Source organism: Phaethon aethereus (assembly GCF_964289735.1).
Source record: "Phaethon aethereus genome assembly, chromosome: 4".
Lineage (NCBI taxonomy): Eukaryota > Metazoa > Chordata > Aves > Phaethontiformes > Phaethontidae > Phaethon > Phaethon aethereus.
In genome coordinates, this window is record NC_138578.1 from 65,733,866 (window position 1) to 65,756,076 (window position 22,211).

Sequence of the window (22,211 nt, forward strand, 5' to 3'; positions counted from 1 at the left end):
TTCGTTAGTGCTGAACACTTTTGGCCATCCTGACATAAAGGCAGAAGCTGAGCTATAATGACTTAATGGCCCTGTACAGGAATGCGTTATTACACGGACCTCATTGTGTATGGGAGGTTGTATTCTGTAAGGATATTTTGAGATGTATGGGCAGATTTTCAGATGCACTCAACTTTAAAACCTTCACAATGAACGATGAGCGCTTCTGAAGATCAACATAGTTGCTATGCTCAACAAAGAACTATGACCCTACAAAACTGAGTTTAGAAATAATGTATGTATGGAGCACCTTTTCATCTGTTTCCATCCCAGGATCAGGGGAGCTGGATTAAAAATACTTGCTTTCCTTTCAGCTAAACTTTTTTTTTCTAATCGCATCACTTTAACTCCAATTTACATGAGTTTTATCTTCAAGAATCATTGGTCACTGCTGAATGCAAATAAGCCCGAAGTAAGATTATATTAAGTTTGCACAATTGATCTTTCATCATTTTAAATGGTACCTTTTAAATTTTCCTGTAAAATCAGCCTGAAACACTGCCATCGTTGACTGTCATCAAGTAGAGCAGGGTCACTTTGGAAAACCCATTGTCAGTGATATAAATTATAGGGTTATTATATGTATCCTAGAACAAGAAAGCAGAAGTTTTATTCAGAACAGATGTAAGAAAGCCCATAAAATCAGATGCATTACCCTCTATCTTTTCTAAGCTACAAACTAAAACTAGTTTTCATGAAATTGCACTGACCCTATTAACTTAATTTTCCATGAGCTGACCTTTTATGACTAACAATGGAAAAGCAAAACTGTGCAAATATCCATGAAGACAGTGAAATGACTTATTTTAATGAGAAGACTAAAATATCTTTCCTGCATTAGCATCTGCTTATTGTCACTGCTCCTTAACCCCTTGGTACTGGCAGTCACCACACATCCCATTGCCAGGAGTAGACTCATGCCAGGAAAGCCTTACTGCTGGCATCAGAAAGATCATTTCTGGAGTTCAAAAGATGATATAACACTGGTGTGTCATTTTAAACTGTAAAATAGCTATCAAGTACAAAGGCAATAGGAAATACTAAGGCTTCTACTCTTTAGAGCCAGCATGCAAAAATTAAATTAAGGAACTCAAGGTGACTTGTTTATTTATATCTTGTACAATGTTGTATGCCATCCAGATGGGCCTCTCACAAAAACCCAAATCACCAGTATTACTCATAGGATTCTCAGATCCCCTCATTGGCCAGCTAATAGCGGTAAAATGGTCCTGTGCACCTTGGGTCATTCCTTGACATAATACAGAAGTCACTGCAAATCCCATGGTACTACAGCCAGGCATAAACTCCAGGTGCAACAGGCCAAGAAGGATCCATTATTTGCTCAGCTTCACAGTCCATTGAAACACTTAGCTTCCTGTCTGCATTTTCTTGGTCTTAAGTTTAACAGTTCAGGGCAAAAAAGTCAGCAATACCCATGATCATAATTTTTTCCTCTTTAGTGAATTCCAGAAGACTTGATGATAGGTAATTCGGCTTTGAATGCATTGCAGAAGCCCAGGACTTCATGATGGATGGATGTTCACCATCAGTAAATACTGTCCTGGCAAACCCATCTAAGGTAAAGGGCAGGTACCCTTTAGATACTTTTTGATCTGCTACAGAATTCATAGAGGTTCTACCAATCTGAGTTCAGAGCTATAGACACAAGTCCACATTGTTTTCTCTAAGTACCACAACTGTGTCAGGCTTTAGCACGAGCTTTTATCACATTATAAACCACCTTGTAAGCTCTGGTACCAATGCTGGGGCTATACCTTTTTCACAACTGCCTATAGCAACAACATAAGGCTCATTAATAGTGATCACTCAGTCTACAAATGTTCTGAAGCAATACTTCGCATGAATATCAAAGGTCTCAATGATCTGTTCAGATCTTCAGCCACCTTCATCTTGTAAGGTAAGCCAAAGTGATACAGTGAGCAGGATGCTGTTTCCCAGGTTTAATAACTGATAAAACTCGAATTTGCTGTAATAATTGATGCCTGAAAGTATTACAAGGAAAAAAAAGGGTTAACAGTAACTTTCTTGCATTTTAACACATGAAGAAACCTCACCGCACATTTTCTCTGTTAAGAGATGCAAATATTTCCTCTCAACTGCATGCTGACTACTGTTACAAGACCCCGGAGTTGGCAAAAAATGCTCAGCATACAAAATCTTCCAACCAGGCACATAAAATGAAATGAGGATGCAAATTTTCAAAATAGATCAGTGGACAGCAACTCCCCAGGAGAAACATAATTCTAATGGGTGCCGGTCACATCAAAATATAATCTTTTCACTTAAATGCCTGAATGGCAGCCTGGCTGCATGTACAAGACGAAAGTGTGTTGGAAAAATCCTGACACTTGAGAGCCTGACAGGCAGAAATCTGCACGTTTACACAGAGAACAAATGTCCTAATGCAAGCATTTCTCTCCTTGAGAACTGTGTCTTTTAAAACATTTAGTGCAACACTCAGCAAGGTAACTAAGCTGATCTTTTGTGATTTGAACTTGGTTAGCTGGGTGAGCTGTTTTTTCTCTAGACTGTTCCATTCTCCATCACTGTCTCTGGCAGCATCAAGACAAAGAAGATACTGTCAGTGCCTTCAATATTTTGCAATGGTGTGAATTCAATGGTTCCCTGATTAGCTGGGGTGTCTTACCAAATCTATATGACATTTAAGGCTCTAATAGATTTTAGATGGAGTTTAGGGCACCGGTCTCTTTAGCCACCAACTTGAATGGCTTGGCAATAGTTTATCCAAGAAACCAACTCTCTTCCTTTTGCACTGCCACTGCTGCAGACTGCTCAGTCCCTATAACTGCAAGAAGGAATTAGCTCACCTCTCTAAAAGCTCATGGCTTCCAACCTGTCTTGTCCCCCTTTGATAAGACAGAGATCAACTTTAATTTCCTGGATGTGTTGTTAAAGCTGGCCAGTACTGGGGATGTATTTCTAGAGGCTTAAAAGCAATTCACCTTCTGTTCAGATTTAGCAGTGGCTGACATGAGTATGTTTCCTAAAGGACTATTTTTATGCTACTGAGAGGTCACCGTAAGTTTAAATATCAGGATACCTTAAGCTCTTATATAGGCATTTTTAATTTTGCTTATATCCAAACACATCACTTTTAAGCCTTCCGAAAACAGTAGATATCGCAAAACACATCATAAGCTCTGGTTCAAAGAGTATCAATTAGCTTGCTCTTTTACTTGAACTATCTAGTTTAGTGCGGTAATTGGACAAGGCCAACAGTGGCCTTGAATTATTACTCGTTAAGCTAAGAGGCTTCAGCCAGGAATAGGTCTCCATCGTGCTGGTGGAATGTAGAAATCAGTCAGCCTTTGCTTCAGAGACTTTGGCTAAATATACCAAACTGTTTAAGAACCTTAGAAACCTAAAATTTGTAAAAAGTTTTGTGGGTCTTAGACTACCACATATCCTAATAAGTCATAGGTGCTTATGAAATGTCTGTCCCAAGGCCTTCTGGTGTTGAAACCCAGAACTGAGAAAGGTCTAAAGAAGTTGAGAACACAGCAGAAAGGAGGAGGAAGAAGACTAAGTTGCAAAGTTAACAAAATGCAACCTTAGGAGGTGATGTGTGGTTTAGATTATTATCCTTAACAATTTCTGAACCAGAGATCTTGTTTAACCCAAAGCAGGAAACTCGTTCATTAGTAAATATGACTGTGCTTTATTGTACTATAACTTCCCTGGTATTTTCAGGTTCAGCTTGCTGTGTATTGATATTTAAAAATGTCAACACAGAACCCCATGCTACCTTCTTCTTAAAAGGACAGTATTAGACTTCAAATTATCCTAACTTCAAATGAATGATGGTAAGGATTTCCATTAAATGTCTTTTTTAAGACAACATTTACTGCAGCAATCAATTATGAACCCCAGATTTAGATAGTGCCTTCTCATAAACAAACAGGTGCATACACATCCTTTAGCACAGCAAGACTCAGTAAATTTGTTTACAAAGTAATTCACAATAAATCTCACAGATAGTCTGTTTTTTCCTTCCAAATGCAACATGAAAAAAACATTAAATTCTGAAGGGATGTGTGCCTGTGCCTGTGCCTGAGAATTCACACACATCAAAGAGGAAGGAATATACCAGAATTTTAAATTTTGAAAAGAAAATTCTTGCAATTTGCAAGAGCAGTTAAGAAAAAATACAGTTTGTTACTGTTACTTTTTGAACAGGAACGTATTTAACTTCAGTGGGACTGCTTGTGTATTAACTGTTTGCTGGCAGAACTGCAAGGTTTACTACATAAGCTCAGACTGGGGAAAAAAAAATCCTTTGCTGGTACAGGATCCTGTTCTATCATATCAAGAGTAATGCTTGCCTAGAAGACACTAGCAGTTCCCATTCTAATTTTCAGATTATAGATTACTTAGTACAATTTATAACATTTAAGTGCAACCAGCTATCATTCATTTTTTACATCTCAATTAAACACCATTATTGGAAAAGATTTATGCTTTGTGTTAGGAAATGAAGAGAAATAGAACTGCATCCCTGAAAAATGTAAATGTCAAGCCAAATATCCAGATTGTCTCATACCTGCCAGAGTAGCCTGATTTAGTTTCGATGGCTCTATCTGTAGGTCAGCTAGAAGCAGAAATACAGAAGAAAAAGTTCTTCCAAGAAAATGTGTATATAAGGGTTTTGTGGAGACGCACCAAAATTGTGGGATTAAAGGCACCAAGGAGCATTTTGTCACTGGAAAGTGAAGGATTGTTCTTTTCTCCTTTCTGTCATCTTCTCTCTCCCTACCTTCATGTTGAAGTTGCGGCACAACATCAAACTCTCCCAGATGCGATACCACCTCTATTACTTCTATCTCCTTCCACACTGACACCTGGTGTTTAGCAGCTAACTTGTTCTGCTCAGGTATTTTCTAGGGTAAAAATAATTGTACAAAAATTCTTTAAAACCAAACTTGGTGTAAGTTTTAACCTAAAACCTGACACGTCTTAGGAACAATACGCTACAACATTGCTGGTTTAGAAGACCCTACCCCCACCAAGTTAGAAACAGTATGGTTTTAAAGGTTTTCAAATGTCTGCTGTCTTAGGTGTGAAATTGGTAGTGAATCAGTTGGTGTGAATGATTTTATTGGAAAGGACATTCTCTAAGCTTTCTAATTCTTCACATGCTCTTTGTAAAAATGTTTATACAGAAGATGATGGCCTTTCCATGCTATGCAGTTACAATTGCTTCAACAGATCACTGCACAAGAGAAGTGAACTCCTGCCTAATGAAAGCTGGCCTACTTGGAGTTCCTCCAATGCCCTTTCACTAAATGTAAAGTTCATAATATTAATCAGGCAACTGCTTATACTGGGGATCAAGTGAACATTTTCCGAAATTACCGCTGAGTTTTGTCAAAATGTTAGCTTTCCTTACCGAGTGCATTCAGAATGTCTGCTTGCTATCTCCCACTCTGACGTCTAAATAACAAAGCCTGTTCAGTAGGCAGCTCTGTGGGGCTGTACACTGCCTGCAGCTCCAGCTGAAGGAATATCAGTACAGGAAAGAAACCACAAGGACTGAGACAAATTTAAATTCAACACGCCACAAAAAGCGTTCCTAGGGAAGAGCAAGCTGTGCCAGTGAAAGTGGGCCACATATTGTAAGTTTTGGTGGCAAAGGAAAGGCTTCCATTCAAGCCTCTCCGGGATGCTGGCACAGTTTTCGCAGTCATGCTCTGCAAGGGAAAATGGCCGGTTGGTCTGTTTACAGCAGATTCACCAGCCCCCCCTTTCTGAATTCTTGAAACAAAGGCTCATCCACTTGCTGGTGAAAACCATAATCTGCAGGATGCAGAGGACAGGCTGCTGCCTATTGAACAGCCAAACTCTACATGACCAAAATTCTGCAGAAAACATTGCTTCTGCTGGTATCTTCCTAGCACAGACCAGGATAACCTGAAGAGCATTTTCTAAGAAATCCTTTCCCTTTATAGCCTTCCATTTTACAATCTCCAAAACAGTGTAAGAAAAGAATTGCCAAGACAAACACTGCCCCAGAAGTACAAAGATATATATCTTCTTGGTAGAACTGAGATTCAGAAAAGTAGGAGACAAAATTGATATTCAGAGGTTCATCCAAATCTACTTTGCTTTTTTCTCCTTGGAACATCATGCTCCCAGCATTTAAGAGACCTTAGCCAACTACTTTGACTCTCAGATTCTTTCTGGTTCAGCTTCAGTTGCTTTTATTCTTCACAATTCTCTTCATTTCTTCTTTCTTCCACTCCCTACATTCTGCAGGCAAAGCTGCCATTTCCTCTCTTTTCCTAGTAAGTCACCTTCATCTTTCCTCCAGTCCACCCAATGGAATGAAAATAACAAATCAGAAGTGTAACAGATTTTATATTTGACTTCTAGCAATCTGACCAGCTTGTTTATGTGCTGTGTCCCTTTTCACTTTTTCACTGTCTGCTGAGATTGTGAAAACTCTTCTTTTCAGAGCAGGGACTGTCTTTCGTTTGTCAGAGAACTAAGCACAGTTTCTGGCTGAGTCTGAAGAATCCTCTCTAATTTGCTAAAGAAAGTATCTGGGAAAAGTATGTCCCTCAGTGTAAAATAGTTGATGTGAAGTTCAGTTCATCAGAGTATATGGATAAACTATCTAAATGCACTTGCCAAATACGATACTTGTCGATTGTAAGCCATCCAAAAATACCCTCATGGCTATGATCCCTGTAAGTATAAACATTCTGATGAAGCAAAATGATTTAGAATTACAATTAAAAAAATTGGAGTAAGCAAAAAGATACATGGAAACATAATACTAATCTTATCCCAAAAGATTGTGCTATCCAAGGGGATCTGGAATATTAATTAGTAAGTTGTTGCAAGCCTATAAAAAATCATCCCATAATTACTCTGAAAAAAAGTTGCAATTTCAAAGCTACACTGCAGAATAGCATACTGGATTAATTATGCCAGACTGCAGCAATAACCTTGAATTAAAGCTGCAACCTTCTATTTTTAAGAAACAATTGCCTTTCTGGTTGATGAAACCTGTCGTCCCATCAGGTAACAGACGTGACCAGGAAAGAGAAAAGCGATAATGAGTCAATCCAAGCTGTTTGATACATTTCAAATCTTCCTCCCACAGAGTGTAGCTGCCACAAGCTACATCACCAGTCTGGTTCTTGAAAACTCGATCTCCTCCCTGATGGGTGAATATGTCCCAGACATTAGGGCCCTTTCCATCTGCATTCCAGCCTTCTGCTTGAAAAACAAAACTTGGTTGTTATACTTTTGACATCAAAAGACATATGTTGAATGTAAATATTTATCACAAAGTAGGCACAAAACTCTCAAAATCCCACGAGCAAAATAAGCAGTATTCCCTCCCCCCTCCTGATATCATTTAAAGTAACTAGGAACTTTCAAGCATTAGTCTATATTTGCATTAGGTTTTGCATTTATTCATATTTTTGCTTGCTTCTCATTATTTGAAAATCCTGTTTTAAAAAGCATTCAGAGTTCTGACACTCCTCATACTTCCTTAGCCAAAAATCAGATGTTTGCAACTCTGAAGATACTATAGGTTTTCACAAAGGGCATTTTCTAATGCAACTTTCATCCATAAATGTAAAAGATCAGTCCATATCAAAGAAAGCCTTTAGGGTATCAGAAATACATTCAACAAATAGGCACTTATGGCTTTCTGGATGTCCTTTGAAAATCCTGACAGTCTGTTAAAAAGAAAGGAATGCCATTATGAGCCATGGCCCTAGGCATATACAAGCTGACTTAATAACACAGCTCTGCAAAACTTCTGCTTTTTCTTAGCTAAATGTTCACAGAAATGAATTTTGAATGCTCAAAATCCCTGTGCCATTTTCTTGACTTTCATAGTTTGAGAGAATTTCTTTGCAATCCAAAATTGAGACAGACAGATTACCTCTAAAATACTCAAAATTTAACTGTTGTTTGAGATTACACAGTACTAACAATACATAGTATTTAAACCAAATAAATGCACCTTTCTTCATGACAAGCTTCGTCTTTCCAGAGCAATGTTGCAACTGAGGCAAATATTTCATTTTTAATGTGGAGAGCTTTGTAAACTTACACCCCTGCAAAGTGTGATTTTATCATAAAATTCCGAATAACACCAAACTGGCTAACCTCATTTACCAGCAAGGTGATTCAGAGCCCCAGTGAACGCACTGTTCCAGGGTTACTCTTTAAAAACTAAAATGACATTGTGTGTTAAAATCATGTATAAATTAAATATCACTTGGGTTGTAAGATTAATAACTATATAATAGCTACATATCAATCCTCAATAAAAGTGTTTTAATAATCAATTAGTATCATAGAAATTAGAGATGGAGGAGAACTATTAGGAGGTCATTGAGTCCATCCCCCGCCAACGCAAGATTGCTCCCTTAAGTATATTTGGTACTTAATACACATCTGTCTTATTAAATCTAAGTTTAATGCAAGGTTAAGCATATTGAAGACACTTAATTTAAAGCATTACTAAAATTTGTAACATCACTTCTATAACCTAGCTTTTCAAAGATCATTGTCACATTTCATGTTCTTTACAGAATTTTATCGCAGCACACGAACACCGATACATCTACATTTGGTTGGTCAGTAAATTAAACTCTTATGTGGGACAACCTTCAAAGTAGGTCAAATTTTAGATCCAGACAGTTTGAGTTTCTCTTAATCTCAGATTTTATCACAGACTTTGTGCTCTGTCTGTATACTCCTCGGAAAAATGCAGTACTAAAAGTTTTCTGTACCTTGCTTCTGATTTCAAATATGCCTGCTGAAATAAGTACTCATTTTAGAGGAGTGCAGAAAATAACAAATAACAGTAATTTTTTAGTGGTACCCAGAATTTGGAAGCCTTTAAGAGCAGGCTTCCTGCACCATATCGATATGATACAGCTCCTTTTTCACTATGGTGGGAGTGAAGGGAAGTCAGAAGCTGCCATAACGGGCAGGTAACACATCTTCATTTAAGAATCAGCAGCTAGAGCAGATGCTGAATGATTTCTTTTTCGTCTGCCTTCCTCCAGCAAAGTTGATGGGAGGGAGGGGTAGAACCATCTGATTTTCAGCAGAGTATGACAGTACTACTCCAGTGGTCATTAGCCACTATAAAGTCCTCACTGGGACTGTGGCAAATAGACCCACTTTCAAGCATTCCTCGTGCTGTTTCAGGAGGCTGTCTGTCTAGTGCAGACTATCTGAGCTAGCCAAATAAAGTGCAGGAAGCAATCTAGATGAGGCAACAGAAAGCTCCACATACACTGATGTATCCTGCTGAGCCACAATTAGTCTGCACAGAGCTCTGCTCTGCTTCAATGAATCAGAATCATTTAGGTTGGAAAAGACCTCTAAGATTATCAAGCCCAACCATTAACCTAGCACTGCCAAGTCCACCACTAAACCATATCGACACATCTTTTGAATAACTCCAGGGATGGTGACTCAACCCCTTCCCTGGGCAGCCTGTTCCAATGCTTGACAACCTTTTTGGTGAAGAATTTTTTCCTAATATCTAAACTAAACCTCCCCTGGCACAACTTGAGGCCATTTGCTCTCATGCTTGTTACCCGGGAGAAGAGACCAACACCCACCTCACTACAGCCTCCTTTCAGGGAGTTATAGAGGGTGATAAGGTCTTCCCTGAGCTTCCTTTTCTCCAGGCTGAACAACCCCAGTTCCCTCAGCCGCTCCTCATAAGACCTGTGCTCTAGACCCTTCACCAGCTTCATTGCCCTTCTCTGTACATGCTCCAGTACCTCAATGCCTTTCTTGTCATGAGGGGCCCAAAACTGAACATAGAATTTGAGGTAGCCTCACCAGTGCCGAGTACAGGGGGACGATCACTTCCCTACTCCCGCTGGCCACACTATTTCTGATACAGGCCAGGACGCTGTTGGCCTTCTTGGCCACCTGGGCACACTGCCGGCTCATGTTCAACTGTCAACCAACACCCCCAGGTCCTTTTCCGCCAGGCAACTCTCCAGCCACTCCTCCCCAAGCCTGTAGCGTTGCATGAGGTTGCTGTGACCCAAGTGCAGGACCCAGCTCTTCGCCTTGTTGAACCTCATGCAGTTGGCCTCAGCCCATCTCCTACCCTCGAGCAGATCAACATTCCCACCCAACTTGGTGTCACCTGCAAACTTACTGTGGGTGCACTCAATCCCCTCGTCCAGATTGTTGATAAAGTTATACCAGAACTGGCCTCAGTACTGAACCCTGGGGAACACTGCCTGTGGCTGGCTGCCAACTGAGATTAACTCCATTCACTGCAACTCTTTGGGCTGGGCCATCCACATAGTTTTTTACCCAGCGAAGAGTACACCCATCCAAGCTATGAGCAGCCAGTTTCTCCAGGAGAATGCTGTGGGAGATCCTGTCAAAGGCTTTACTAAAGTCCAGGTAGGCAACATCTACAGCCTGTCCCTCATCCACTAGGTGGGTCACCTGGTCATAGAAGATCAGGTTGGTCAAGCAGGACCTGCCTTTCATGAACCCGTGCTGGCTGGGCCTGATCCCTTGGTTGTGCTGCACATGCCCTGTGAGCGCCCTCAAGGTCAGAGTGACAGGCCTGTAGTTCCCCGGATGCTCCTTCTAGCCCTTCTTATAGATAGGCGTCACATTTACTAACCTCCAGGCCACTGGGACCTCCTCTGTTAACCAGGACTGCTGATAAATGATTGAAAGTGGATTGGTGAGCACTTCCACCAGCTACCTCAGTACCCTTGGGTGGATTCCATCCAGCCTCATAAGCTTGTGTGTGTCTAAGTGGTGTAGCAGGTCGCTAACCATTTTCCCTTGGATTTTGGGGACTTCATTCTGCTCCCCATCCCTGTTTTTCAGCTCAGGGGTCTGGGTACCCCGAGAAATACTGGTCTTACTATTAAAGATTGAGGCAAAGAAGGCAGTGAGTACCTCAGCCTTTTCCTCATCCTTTGTCACTATGCTTCCCCCCACATTCAATAAAGGATGGAGATTCTCCTTAGCCCTCCCTTTGTTGTTAATGTATTTATAGAAACATTTTTTACGGTCTTTTATGGCAGTAGCCAGATTAAGTTCTAGTTGGGCTTTGGCCCTTCTAATTTTCTCCCTCCATAACCTCACGACATCCTTGTAGTCCTTCTGAGTTGCCTGCCCCTTCTTCCAAAGTTCATAAACTCTCCTTTTTTTCCCTGAGTTCCAGCTAAAGGTCTCTGTTCAGCCAGGCCAGTCTTCCTCCCCGCCAGCCTGTCTGTTGGCACATGGGGATGGCCTGTTCCCGTGCCTTTAAGATTTCGTTCTTGAAGAATGTCCAGACTTCTCGGCCTCCTTTGCCCTTCAGGACTGCCTCCCAAGGAACTCTATCAACCAGTCTCCTAAACAGGCCAAAGTCGGCCCTCCGGAAGTCCAAGGTAGCAGTTCTGCTGACGTCCTTCCTTACTTCTCCAAGAATAAAAAACGCTTTATCATTTTGTAATCACTATGCCCAAGACAACCTCCAACCACCACAGCATCCACAATACCTATTCACAAACAACAGATCCAGCGAGGCACGCTCCCTAGTTGGCTTCTCACCAGCTGTGTCAGGAAGTTACCTTATCTTCCACACACTCCAGGAACCTCCTACTGAAGAACTGAGCTTGCACCTCTAAGCTTGCTCAGAAACCTTCACACTGTGCAGCAGTTCACAGTGTAGATATACCCTGAGTATAGTTTTATGAGTTTTAGCAAGCTTCAGGGCCATGAAAGAATACTGATGAGGAAATGATTTTACAAACACATAGGTGAGACTTAGCTACCAAATCATCACATAACATGTCATCAAATGACTAATATAAAATGACGCGTGTTCCCCATTCTCTTCAATTATTACAATGGAGTAAGATAGAATGTTTTTCCTTTCAAGTGAAGCTAGTGAAGCAGGAATATTACTGATCAGAGTATTTAAGTTTTCATGTACTTTTCCAAGCTAGCTTTTCTTCTAATTCAATTATGCTTTCACCTTTCAGAATGAAATATTCTTGGCCTGGTCTCTGCCCAAAAGATGAGATTTTGTTTGAATTAATACAGTTGAACTATTTGGCATATGAAAGAAGTGAAGAAAACCACTTTTACCATTGCAAAAATTTTTTGCAACTTTTCCCTCTGTCTCAAAAACAAAACAAAACACAAAAAAAAAAAGCAAGCAGAGAGTTGAAATTTAGCATAGAAATGGCCCTCAGTAAGAAGAAGTGCTTTTGAGTGTTCTGGTGCAAATTGATTTTGATTTGACTGAGTCATGAACCTTTGAAATCTGCACTTTGAGCATGCAGAGTACAATTGGTATGATTTTTTAGCACTTTGAAATATAGAGTGGAGAAGGTTGTACTGTGCATAAATACATAGTTGACAGTAAAAAATAAAGTAGCCTGTCAGTCCTTACCTCATCCACTGTGTATCTTGTGTTATGTGCAGCAACTGAGTTTGGACTCCACAAGAACTATGGCTTCAATCATGCTGCCTCAAAGTCGGAAGCCGCACAACTTCCAAAGCTTTCAGGAGGAGGAATTCCCTGTGGAGTTTCTTACTTCTGTGGGAAAAGGGTCGTTTGAGTAGTGTCTAGACCACATTATAGATTTTTTTTTAACGTTTCTCCCACTCAGAAGCCTTAGGAAAGCTCATTAAAATTACATTAAGAGAACATTAAAGTTGCACATCTAGCCACTCAAAAGGCAGGAAATTATAATGTCATTCTATATGCACACACAATTCACATTTTAAAAATTAGTTAGTAGAGCTATGCGCTTTGCAGGACTTGAGTTAGAATCTGGCCCAGAATATTGATTCCCCGGGAACAGCGAGCTGTTCAGTCTATTAAGTGAAGCTAACTGAGCTCCTTAAAAGGTACCAATCATGGGCAAGTACTCTCACTTTCAGCAATAACCAAGAACTAAAGGCTACATCCTCAAAGACAATTTTAGATCTACAACTCCCATTTAGGTACTGAAATCAATGGGAGCTAAGTGCCTGTATGCTGCAGGGTATAATATGAGAAAATCAGATCTATATGTATTTTAAAGGTCTCTAAACACACATTTATGAAGGGATAAAGGTTGCGGTGGTTATGGCTGTAGGTGTCCCTGTACCTTATATGTTTGCATTCCCTACTCTGACACATATTTTCATATCATGCTGGGCAAATCACTTTATCAGTGCCTCCATTCAGCTGGGAACATGACATATGTCCCTGGAGGAGGCCCTCCACAAGTCCAACTGTTAACCTCTGAGTTCACAGTTTTTCATATTCTTTGGAGATTAATTCCTAACTGAGGATCCCCTGTGAGTACCAATGTCTGATGAGGTACTCTTCCCATCCAGTTTTGAAATAGTCGATAGTAATCTACTTAAATTAGCTCTAGAGAAAGGAAATACTCACGAACTAGTGGGAAAATTACTTATTTCTGCTTTTCTCTGCACCCTCCCCTAGTGAAAAAGTTACCTCTATTTCCATTACCTAGCCCTATTTCTGCAGTTTGAAACATCTTTTACCCTCTTCTTTCTGCTTGGGCCAGAATTGTTTAAATAGAAGTGCTAGATGGATTTGCATCAGATGTAGCATCTACGTAATGAGGCAAAGATCAAAGACTCTCCTTCCTGGATCTAGACTTTTCATTCACTTAAAACTTCTTCAACACTTTGGCAGCTAAAAATTGACACCTTCAATTTGATATGCCGCTGTAGCTGCACCCCAAGCAAATCCAACTGGAAAAGCAATATCCTCTGGCACCGGCTGCAGAGGACAGCATTATGTGATGCTATGGAGATGCGGGCTTCATTTGCAGACAATGGTTTCTGGCTTGATCACTCTTCCACTTGTTACAAGCAGCTTCCATACTGAAGACAAAAATAAAACCTGTGCAGCTTCACACACTGAAAAGCAAGGCATGCACTTTGCATATCTCAGGATTAAAGCAGAGAGGTTCAGTCAGCTAACAGTGAAAGTGGAAAAGGCAGCAGTGGAAAAGCCTAGGGTGGTCATGGTAAAAGGGCTCCACTTAGCACAAAACATTAGTACACAGAACAGATCCCTTTTCCCCTTCAATTCTCTCTTACCTCTCACCCCCCAGAACTTTGTGGAACCTCTACTCAGCATAAATTCCTTAGCCACCAGGCAAGAAGTCATTTTCACCACTTTCAATAAGCTTCAAAAACCAGCAGCACCTCTTCTTTTCTGGCATCAAATTTATATTTTTTCTCTCTCAACACCAAAATAACTGGCCTGCAGTAGGTGAGAAAGAATGTTTTAGCCATTGCATGTTTAGCAGCAGGAACCAATGAGTAGAAGAGAAAGATTTGTACGGGATTACAGACAGAACAGCTATCTTTCTCTTTCTTTAAAATCCCATGGGTGCTCATTTTTTCTAGCGCAACAATGACAACCTTATGGCATGTGTGCCAGAATCAGCATCTGCAAAACAGCCTCCAGGTCTCTTCCTCTACCTTCTGTCAATGCTGTTACTGCTCTCCTGTCAGCAGGCTGAGGAGGGAGCAGCAGCAGGAGGACGAGTCAGGGTATGACTGTAACAAGTGGGATGGGCTGAAAGTAGTTTACTGTCCCTTCCCAGAAAACCGCAACACCTGGCACACTAGATGGCACTACTGCGATTTTTTTTTTTAATTAAAGGATTTTTTTTTCCTCATTTATTATAATACTATATTCACGCTGCTTTTGCCAAGGTCAGTCTCTGCACTTATTGGACTGCTAGGCAATAATGTATGATCACTGCTATTTTTTCTTCTTTACTTTTCTTGCACTTTTTTGATTTTCAAACCTTTCTGGGTGAGGACCTACTCCTGCAAAGCATTATACACGTAAGCGATATTTTCCTTGATAACAAAAATAAGACAAACTTTAACATATACAGAAAAAAGCCACTAACACAGTTAATGCACATACTTTTGCCAGAAATGTACACAATGAAATAGTCAACTTCCTAGGGAAAAAACTCCTCTGTAGAGATGCAGAGAAGCTGATTTAATTCCAAAGTGTACATTGTAGAACCAGACAGTGCAGACGCAGTGCAAAATAAATCAGACTTTCACAGCAGACACATATTTCCTCAAGTGCCTTTCAAAGGAAGGGTAAAAGCCCCTTGAATACAAAGGAACAATGAGGCACAAGGGAAGTGAGGCACAACGTACGAACTTGTTCCCAAAACACATGCTGACACATGATCTAAGCAAACACACATACATTTTATATGTTTTATACAGATGACCAAAAATTGATGCAGTGAACTAGTTAATATTCTCTGGTTGAAGCAGCCTCCTCAGGCTTCCATTCACAAGAAGGTAAGCATTGGACAGTTAACTGTAAAACTCATCAGGGACACCTTAAATCATGATTAATAGGTATTAATGAATCAGATATAATAATGCATATTTTTACATCATTAAATATTATTGGTAGGTACCTTTGAAAATGTAACTGACATTAAATATTTTCCCAGAATATTATACAATTCAATTTCACAAGAGATATAATAAACATGTAATTCAATAACAGGGGGAGAGGGGCAGACAGGAGATAGTAGCAATAAAAACCCAATAAAAATTTTATAAAAATGCTTAACCATGAAAACAAGGCTAAAAAGTGTCACTGCTGATTCCCTAGAAGGAATCAACAGAGACAGAGATGGGTTTTGGAGAGATTGAGTTGGAGGAAAATATTCCATAAGCAGTCTAGGGAAGAGTGAACAAAATTTGCCTCAGAGGTTAAGGCAGATTCCCAGTAATGAGATAGCAGGCTATGTCAGATAAGTAGGCAGATACCGGAAGATGCAGAGCTTCAAAATCCAGAGAAATTGAGTTTATAGCAGCTAATCTCAAACTTTTCTGGCAATCCAATTTCTAGATTCGTGACCCCACTTCTGGTTGTATTTCTGGACTCGTGAACCCACTTCTTGTTGCAGTAGTGGGACTTGCAATTATTTTCCCTTAGACCCACTGCATGTCATGGCCCTTAGGGTGCACCCGCCTTCTTACTCTGATAATTTTCCCTACATCTAACAAATAACCTGACCCCAACCTGAATTTCAGCATTTCACTGTCCCATTGTTTTTGTACCATATCAAGCACATACGATACAAAACTACAAGTGATCTCAGTTCTACCTGGAGGCAAATTTTTTCCAGACTAGATTTAGGGTTTTTACATTTGCACTGACACAGACTATACATAACTAAATGAGCTCAAGCCAAGTATTCCTAGGAAAAATTGAGCAGTTCTTGGATATCCAAATGTATTTGGATAAAGATATTTTTGGCAAGCCAATAATGACCAAGAATCTTTACCAAGAGAGGCCCTGATGGTAAGGGTTGGCAACCTAACTTTATAAAATGCTAGGTATTATATTAAGATGAAGGATGAACAGACTTTGGTGTTGGGCTCTTAAGTCATGTGAGATTAATTATTATCAGAGGAATTGTACCTTGTCAAAGTAATTTTTTCCTGACTGAATTGATGCTTCCTAATGACATATTATAAATACATTTAATAGCATTTACTATGGAATTTAGAAATTAAACTTCGAAGGTGTTGTGAAAATGAACATCTCTTTCTGAAATTTTACAATGTGTAGGAATAGGAGAAGGATATATGTGCTTTGGAAACAAGATCGTACATCTCTGAAACAGCCAAAGACAGAAGTTCACATATTCTGTGAGTTGTCTTTGAAATTGCTACTCATAAATTTAGCTTCCCTCCCTGGCAACATAATGGAACAGCTATTGAGAAAACAAATTTACTAAAACACTTTGAAGTCTGCCAGACAAACTTGATTTTTTAATAGTAATACAAAATTAATGAATAGAGAGCAGACGCTATACTGTCACGTCTCTGAATTTTAGCAGTATACTGTTTTCTTTAGGATATTTTAGCACAGAGCTTAAAGTGTTCTCAATTAAATTATGGAGACAGTTTCTACCTTACACTGTGGCTTCAGTAGAGGACTCCTAACTTTGATCCTCTAAATTGAGCCTTAATTAGAAGCCTCTGCTGGATTGTTGATTAGCCTTTCTTCTCCCATCTCCAATATGTCAAAATTCTGTTCCCAAACTTAAATCAAATTGGAAATGAACTATCATGTTGACTGAAATGAAGGGTGATGACAAACAATGAAGGGTAATGATAAACAATAACTTTGAAAGGAGGCATTTAGTGCAGTACACAAAGATTAGTATTACTTCTGATCTCATTTAATAGCTTCAATAATGAGCTAGAAGAGGGAGTAAATGGTACATTAATGAAATCTGCAGATCTATTAAACTAGGAGGAGCTGAGCACACTGCTGAAAATGGAGAAATAATATAAGGGGTCACGGGAAAATTAGAAACACGGGCAGAATACTGCAATGAGATTCAGTTTAGAAAACAGAAGCATAACATTTGGGTAAAAAAATCAACAGATGGTAACAGGTAAAAATCTGGAGAGCTGTAATGCTGGAAGAGACTTAAAATTAAGAACAGGAAAACTAGGCAAGAATCTGTAACTGAGCAGCAGAGAAAAACAGTGAAATGGGCAAGACTATTAAAGAATAAGCAAAGAATTAGTGACTCATCTTAAAGCAGCTCTACAACTATCAGCTCTCTTCTGCATTTAGTCTGGGCACTGGAAAAACAAACCGTCAGTCAGATGGTTAGAGATTTTGCAGCTATGGAATTTTTTCCTGGAAGAAAACTTAAAAGTAAGCCACCCATTTAACAAACAGAACGTAGTCCTTCATGAAGTGAATGACATAACAGTAAGCCACTGGCTAAAAGATCATAAAAGAGCATGAGACTGAAGAAATAAAATATGCTCCCACTGCTTCTGGTAATTGCATCATGCAGCTTGAATTTTTTGATATTGCTGAGGAAACTGCCGATGCAATGCCAGCTGCTATGAGCTTTCCAATACCAGATATATGTGCACAATATCTTGGAGAGTTAAAGCCAGTTGTGAGCAAGTTAATTCCAGTTGAGGAGCTCACACAAATTAATCTTGCTGGGAATAACTGTACACAAGCTATAGCAAAGCACCAAAATAATGTTACATCACTCTCTGTACCAGAGACAGTTTTGGCAATTCTGTGCAGCACAGCATTAGGATGTATAGTACGTATGTAAAGTGATATTCCATATTGGTCATCAGTCTTCAAAAGTCTTTGGTAGCTCTTGGCTGGTGAAGGCATCGTTCCTTACTGCTGAGTGCCTCCATGCAGTATTTTTAAGTGGACTTGGCCGCTCAGGAGTTTGTCACTGTCACTACGTTGTGACGCAACACTGAGTGTGCAGACACAGGGCGTTGATCCACAGCTTTAAATTTGCACACTTCGGTAGAAAACCTGGCAAAAGCCCTTTCATGTAAAACCATGCTCTATTCATTTATATCTCATCATGTCCTGCCCTTCCACGCTTCTGGATTGTTCACCTTCTAAGTGAACAAGCTTAAAAACAATGAGCCATCATGCAAAAATGTCAGGATAAAAAAAGAATTTTTTAATATATATATATATATATATATATGAAAACCAACATAAAAGATACCAGAAGCATAGACAGACCCCCTGGTCCCTGTGAATGCAACTCGTTTGCTGAGATAGTGCCCCTTCACTGATGGTTAGGGAGAGCTGCCTACATATTCCCGAAATTGAGAGTTTCAAGACATTTGTAGAAACTACCTACTGGCAAACTTGCTTGATATGATTTTACCAGGAAAATATCTGCTGTACCTCATCAGATTGGCTGCAACTGATTAGAATGATACATCCGAATGATTTTAAACTAAACTTGCTAACATTTTTAAAATAGCAGGCAAAGAAGTCTTACACGTGTGTGAAAGCAGTTTAGTTTTCCTATTTCTGTCATAAATCTGTAAGCTATTTCACTACACAGCTGAATGTTCAAAATCATGTACATTTAATCTTTGCTGCACATACCAAGTTCTACTTTAAAATCAGTATGCCCCATTTTTTTACATTATGTACACTTCGATATCCCAGCACATTATCCAAGGGTTACCTCACTCTGGAACGTCATTTAAGTGTCCATATGAATACAGATCTAGAGGTCAAATTTGACTTTTTTGAAAATGTGGGCCCAGTATCTGGTCATTTTGATGCTTCTGAAACTTCTCCCTTGTAAACAGCTAAATCATATTTACCCTTAGAAACCCATCGTATCACTTGTGTTTTGTTCCAAAGAGATATGTATATGTGATGTCTATTATTCTCCCAATCTAACACTCACAACTTACATATTTCCCAGCACAGCACTGATTTTTTTCTTGCATCTGACCCTGCATGCTACCTGCTAGAAGCCAAGGCAGGGCAGAGTTTGCGGAGGCTGTAGCCCCCACCCCATGCCCACGTCCACCCGCAGCCCCTGCTGCCATCGCATTCCCAGGAGGCAGAAGTGTGTGCTCCCGTCACATCACACAGGGGGTTAAAATGTTGCTGAGGAGTTTGAAGGCTTACAGGGGCGATGAAGCTTTGTCCTCACCAGTGGAAATCGCTAGCCAGTGCCAACCAGATTTGACAGAAAACTGACGTTTGTGAGAATACATGGCTGAATGAATGGCTAAACTGATAGTGGTGGTGCAACTGATGGATAGCCTGAAAAGTAGGTGCAACTATAATATTAGGGACCAGAGAATATACTCAGAGGAGATACATTACAGATGCCGATACTATGGGAAATGCTTCAAGCAAGATGCCTACAACCACAAAAAAGCAAAACTCAAAACTCTCAGACAAACCTGGTTTTAAAACTGAATGATCATACAAGCATGTTTTTTTCAATTCCATGCAGGTTTTCTCATCAAAACACTAATAACCTGGAAAAATCCGTAACACTTTTTACTTTTTTTTTCCCTTTCAAGGTTTTTTTTTAAATTTTTATTTGTTTTAACACATACATAGAAAAAACTAGGAAAGGATTTTTCTCAGACCAATTTTATACTGGGGATATATTGACTAAACTAAATTATTTCAACATTTATGATATCTATTAAGTCCTGTAAAGTCCCACATTTTGTTTTCAGAATTAGCTAGAAATAGTGGGACTAGTTTTTATAGCAGTGAAACTGCATCTTTCATTTTCTTTTCTTACAGAAATGCTGTTTCTAATGTCAGTGACTATGACTAATGACATTGACTACGACTTTAAAAAATATGCTTGAAAAGCTTCTTCCACCAGTCAAGATTAAGAAATCCCATTATATGAGTGCATTTACATAAAATTCACTTCCCTATATCAGCAATATGGAACTATCTACTATTAAGAAGCAGCACGCTATAAGACACAGTAGTTGATATTACTTTTCAAAAGATTTGTGCTACGCCATTATGCTGTAAATATTTTTTTCCTTTTGCAAGAAATATTAGCCACTGTACTCTTCATTTTTATCCTGCAAAATATTAGTGAACACTACTGCTTGCACCTGGAAAGGGAGATAAGTAGTACAGCAGTACTTTAATTTGACAAAGTAATTCAAATACCTATTTGGAATTCAGTAAATACAGGTTAATTTTCAACCAACTTGTGCTTTTTATATATATTTTTGTTCTTCCAAATGGTATTACAGATGTGCAGTGATGTCTCAGGATTATGTTATTCTGAGAACATCACAAAGCATGTGCCTGACCCTGAAGCTAAACTAATAGAATCAAAAGAAAAAAAAATCAATACAACTGTTTAACATAGCTCTCTCTTGCTTGATTTAAACACATAAATAAAAAAAAGATTAAAGGATACGGTCAGTATAACGGTGCAGCACTGACCTTTTTATCATCACAGAGGTTGTCTACTTAACAAAGAAGTCACACAGACGAATACAGTTTCTCATCCAATTTAAGCTCTTTAGATTTTTCTTCATATTTTAGCTTAGCACACAGAAAACTGAACAGTTGCACAGTGTAGAAGAAATCATACATATTTTCCTCTTGTGATGAAATACTAAAGAATTTTATAAGCCCACAACAAAAAAAGTGGAGTTTATGGGTAAGAAAGTCTATTTCTGTATCCAATTCCTCTGTATCTCTCTCTTAACTGCCTCTTCAAACTAGGCTGGTGAATAGACCTAGTAATGGTTGTTGTATTAAAGCTTTGGGCTGTTGAGAGATCAATATCCAGTAGGAGGCAACAGGTAAAGATACATGTGAAGGCTGGGTGAAGATACATACTGAGCTCTCTTTCTGGTTCTTACATTCCCATGGAGGCTTGTAGAAAAATAGTGGGTGTTTATGTAATTAAAAGACTTCATCACGATTTCTGACATAGACTGGGATGGGGGACACAAAGGCAACCTTTTATTTTCTAGCCTTTGAAAAGTCGATTTTGTAAATTCTCATTATTTTAGCAGAATACATACAACATTTTATTAAATGTATTTAAGATATTTAATGTATTAAATGTATTTAAGAACTGTCCACTGATGGTGCTGCTACCCACATCACTTTCCTCTCAAGTCTGTGCCAAGACAAGAAGCCGTAGCAACAGAAAGCCGTTACCTTTTATGTGGACTATTACTACAGCTTGTCATTCATTTCAGTTATTTGTTTCCTTGCCAAAGATTGAGTAACTTTATGTTGAGTTCCAAGTTCTGCAGTGGAGTGTGCTCTACTGATTATAATTTGTTTTTATACTCTGCTTCTGGCTTGCATTCCTGATCTTAGCATTGTTTTTTTTTTAAAAAAAAAAAACCCTTGGCAGCAGTAGGAAAATGGCAGGGAAAGTTTTGTTTGGCCTCTGAAGTCTAGCATGGAGCCTGCTCAATCTCTGCAGGAACAGCCCAATCCAGCAAGTGCAAAGAGAGGCTGAAGCGTTCTCAAAGTGGACTGAATCTTTGGCAGATTCAAAACCAAAGTCTAACAACTCTCCACTGAGCTTATGTAAAGTGTATTTCTTCCAAGGCTTATACTGTGTCCAAATTTTAATAAATCTTAACAGATATGGCAAGAGAGGTATGCTGACAAGCATGTGTCATTGATGTCCCAATTTTGATTCTCTCCTTCAGTGCCTGGAGATGCTAAAACTATCTTGTTTTCTTCCTGCAAAAATCTCATGTTTCAGACACCTCTGATCCGTGCTGGGACAAATTTGAGCCTGAAAAGAAAAAGGCAGTCAGAC

The 22,211-nt window shown here is 39.3% G+C and overlaps 1 protein-coding gene across 1 annotated transcript; it reads right to left on the minus strand.

The window, feature by feature from the left end:
- Window positions 1-492: 492 nt before the first annotated feature.
- LOC309404445 (cytosolic beta-glucosidase-like) lies at window positions 493-18,274 on the minus strand (the record flags this gene model as incomplete). Its single annotated transcript, XM_081998916.1, is given in 11 exon segments — window positions 493-581; window positions 584-626; window positions 1,081-1,093; window positions 1,311-1,344; window positions 1,347-1,433; window positions 1,436-1,446; window positions 1,448-1,613; window positions 4,622-4,669; window positions 7,072-7,299; window positions 13,762-13,834; window positions 18,137-18,274. Coding segments are annotated over 11 exon segments (930 nt in total).
- Window positions 18,275-22,211: the final 3,937 nt, after the last annotated feature.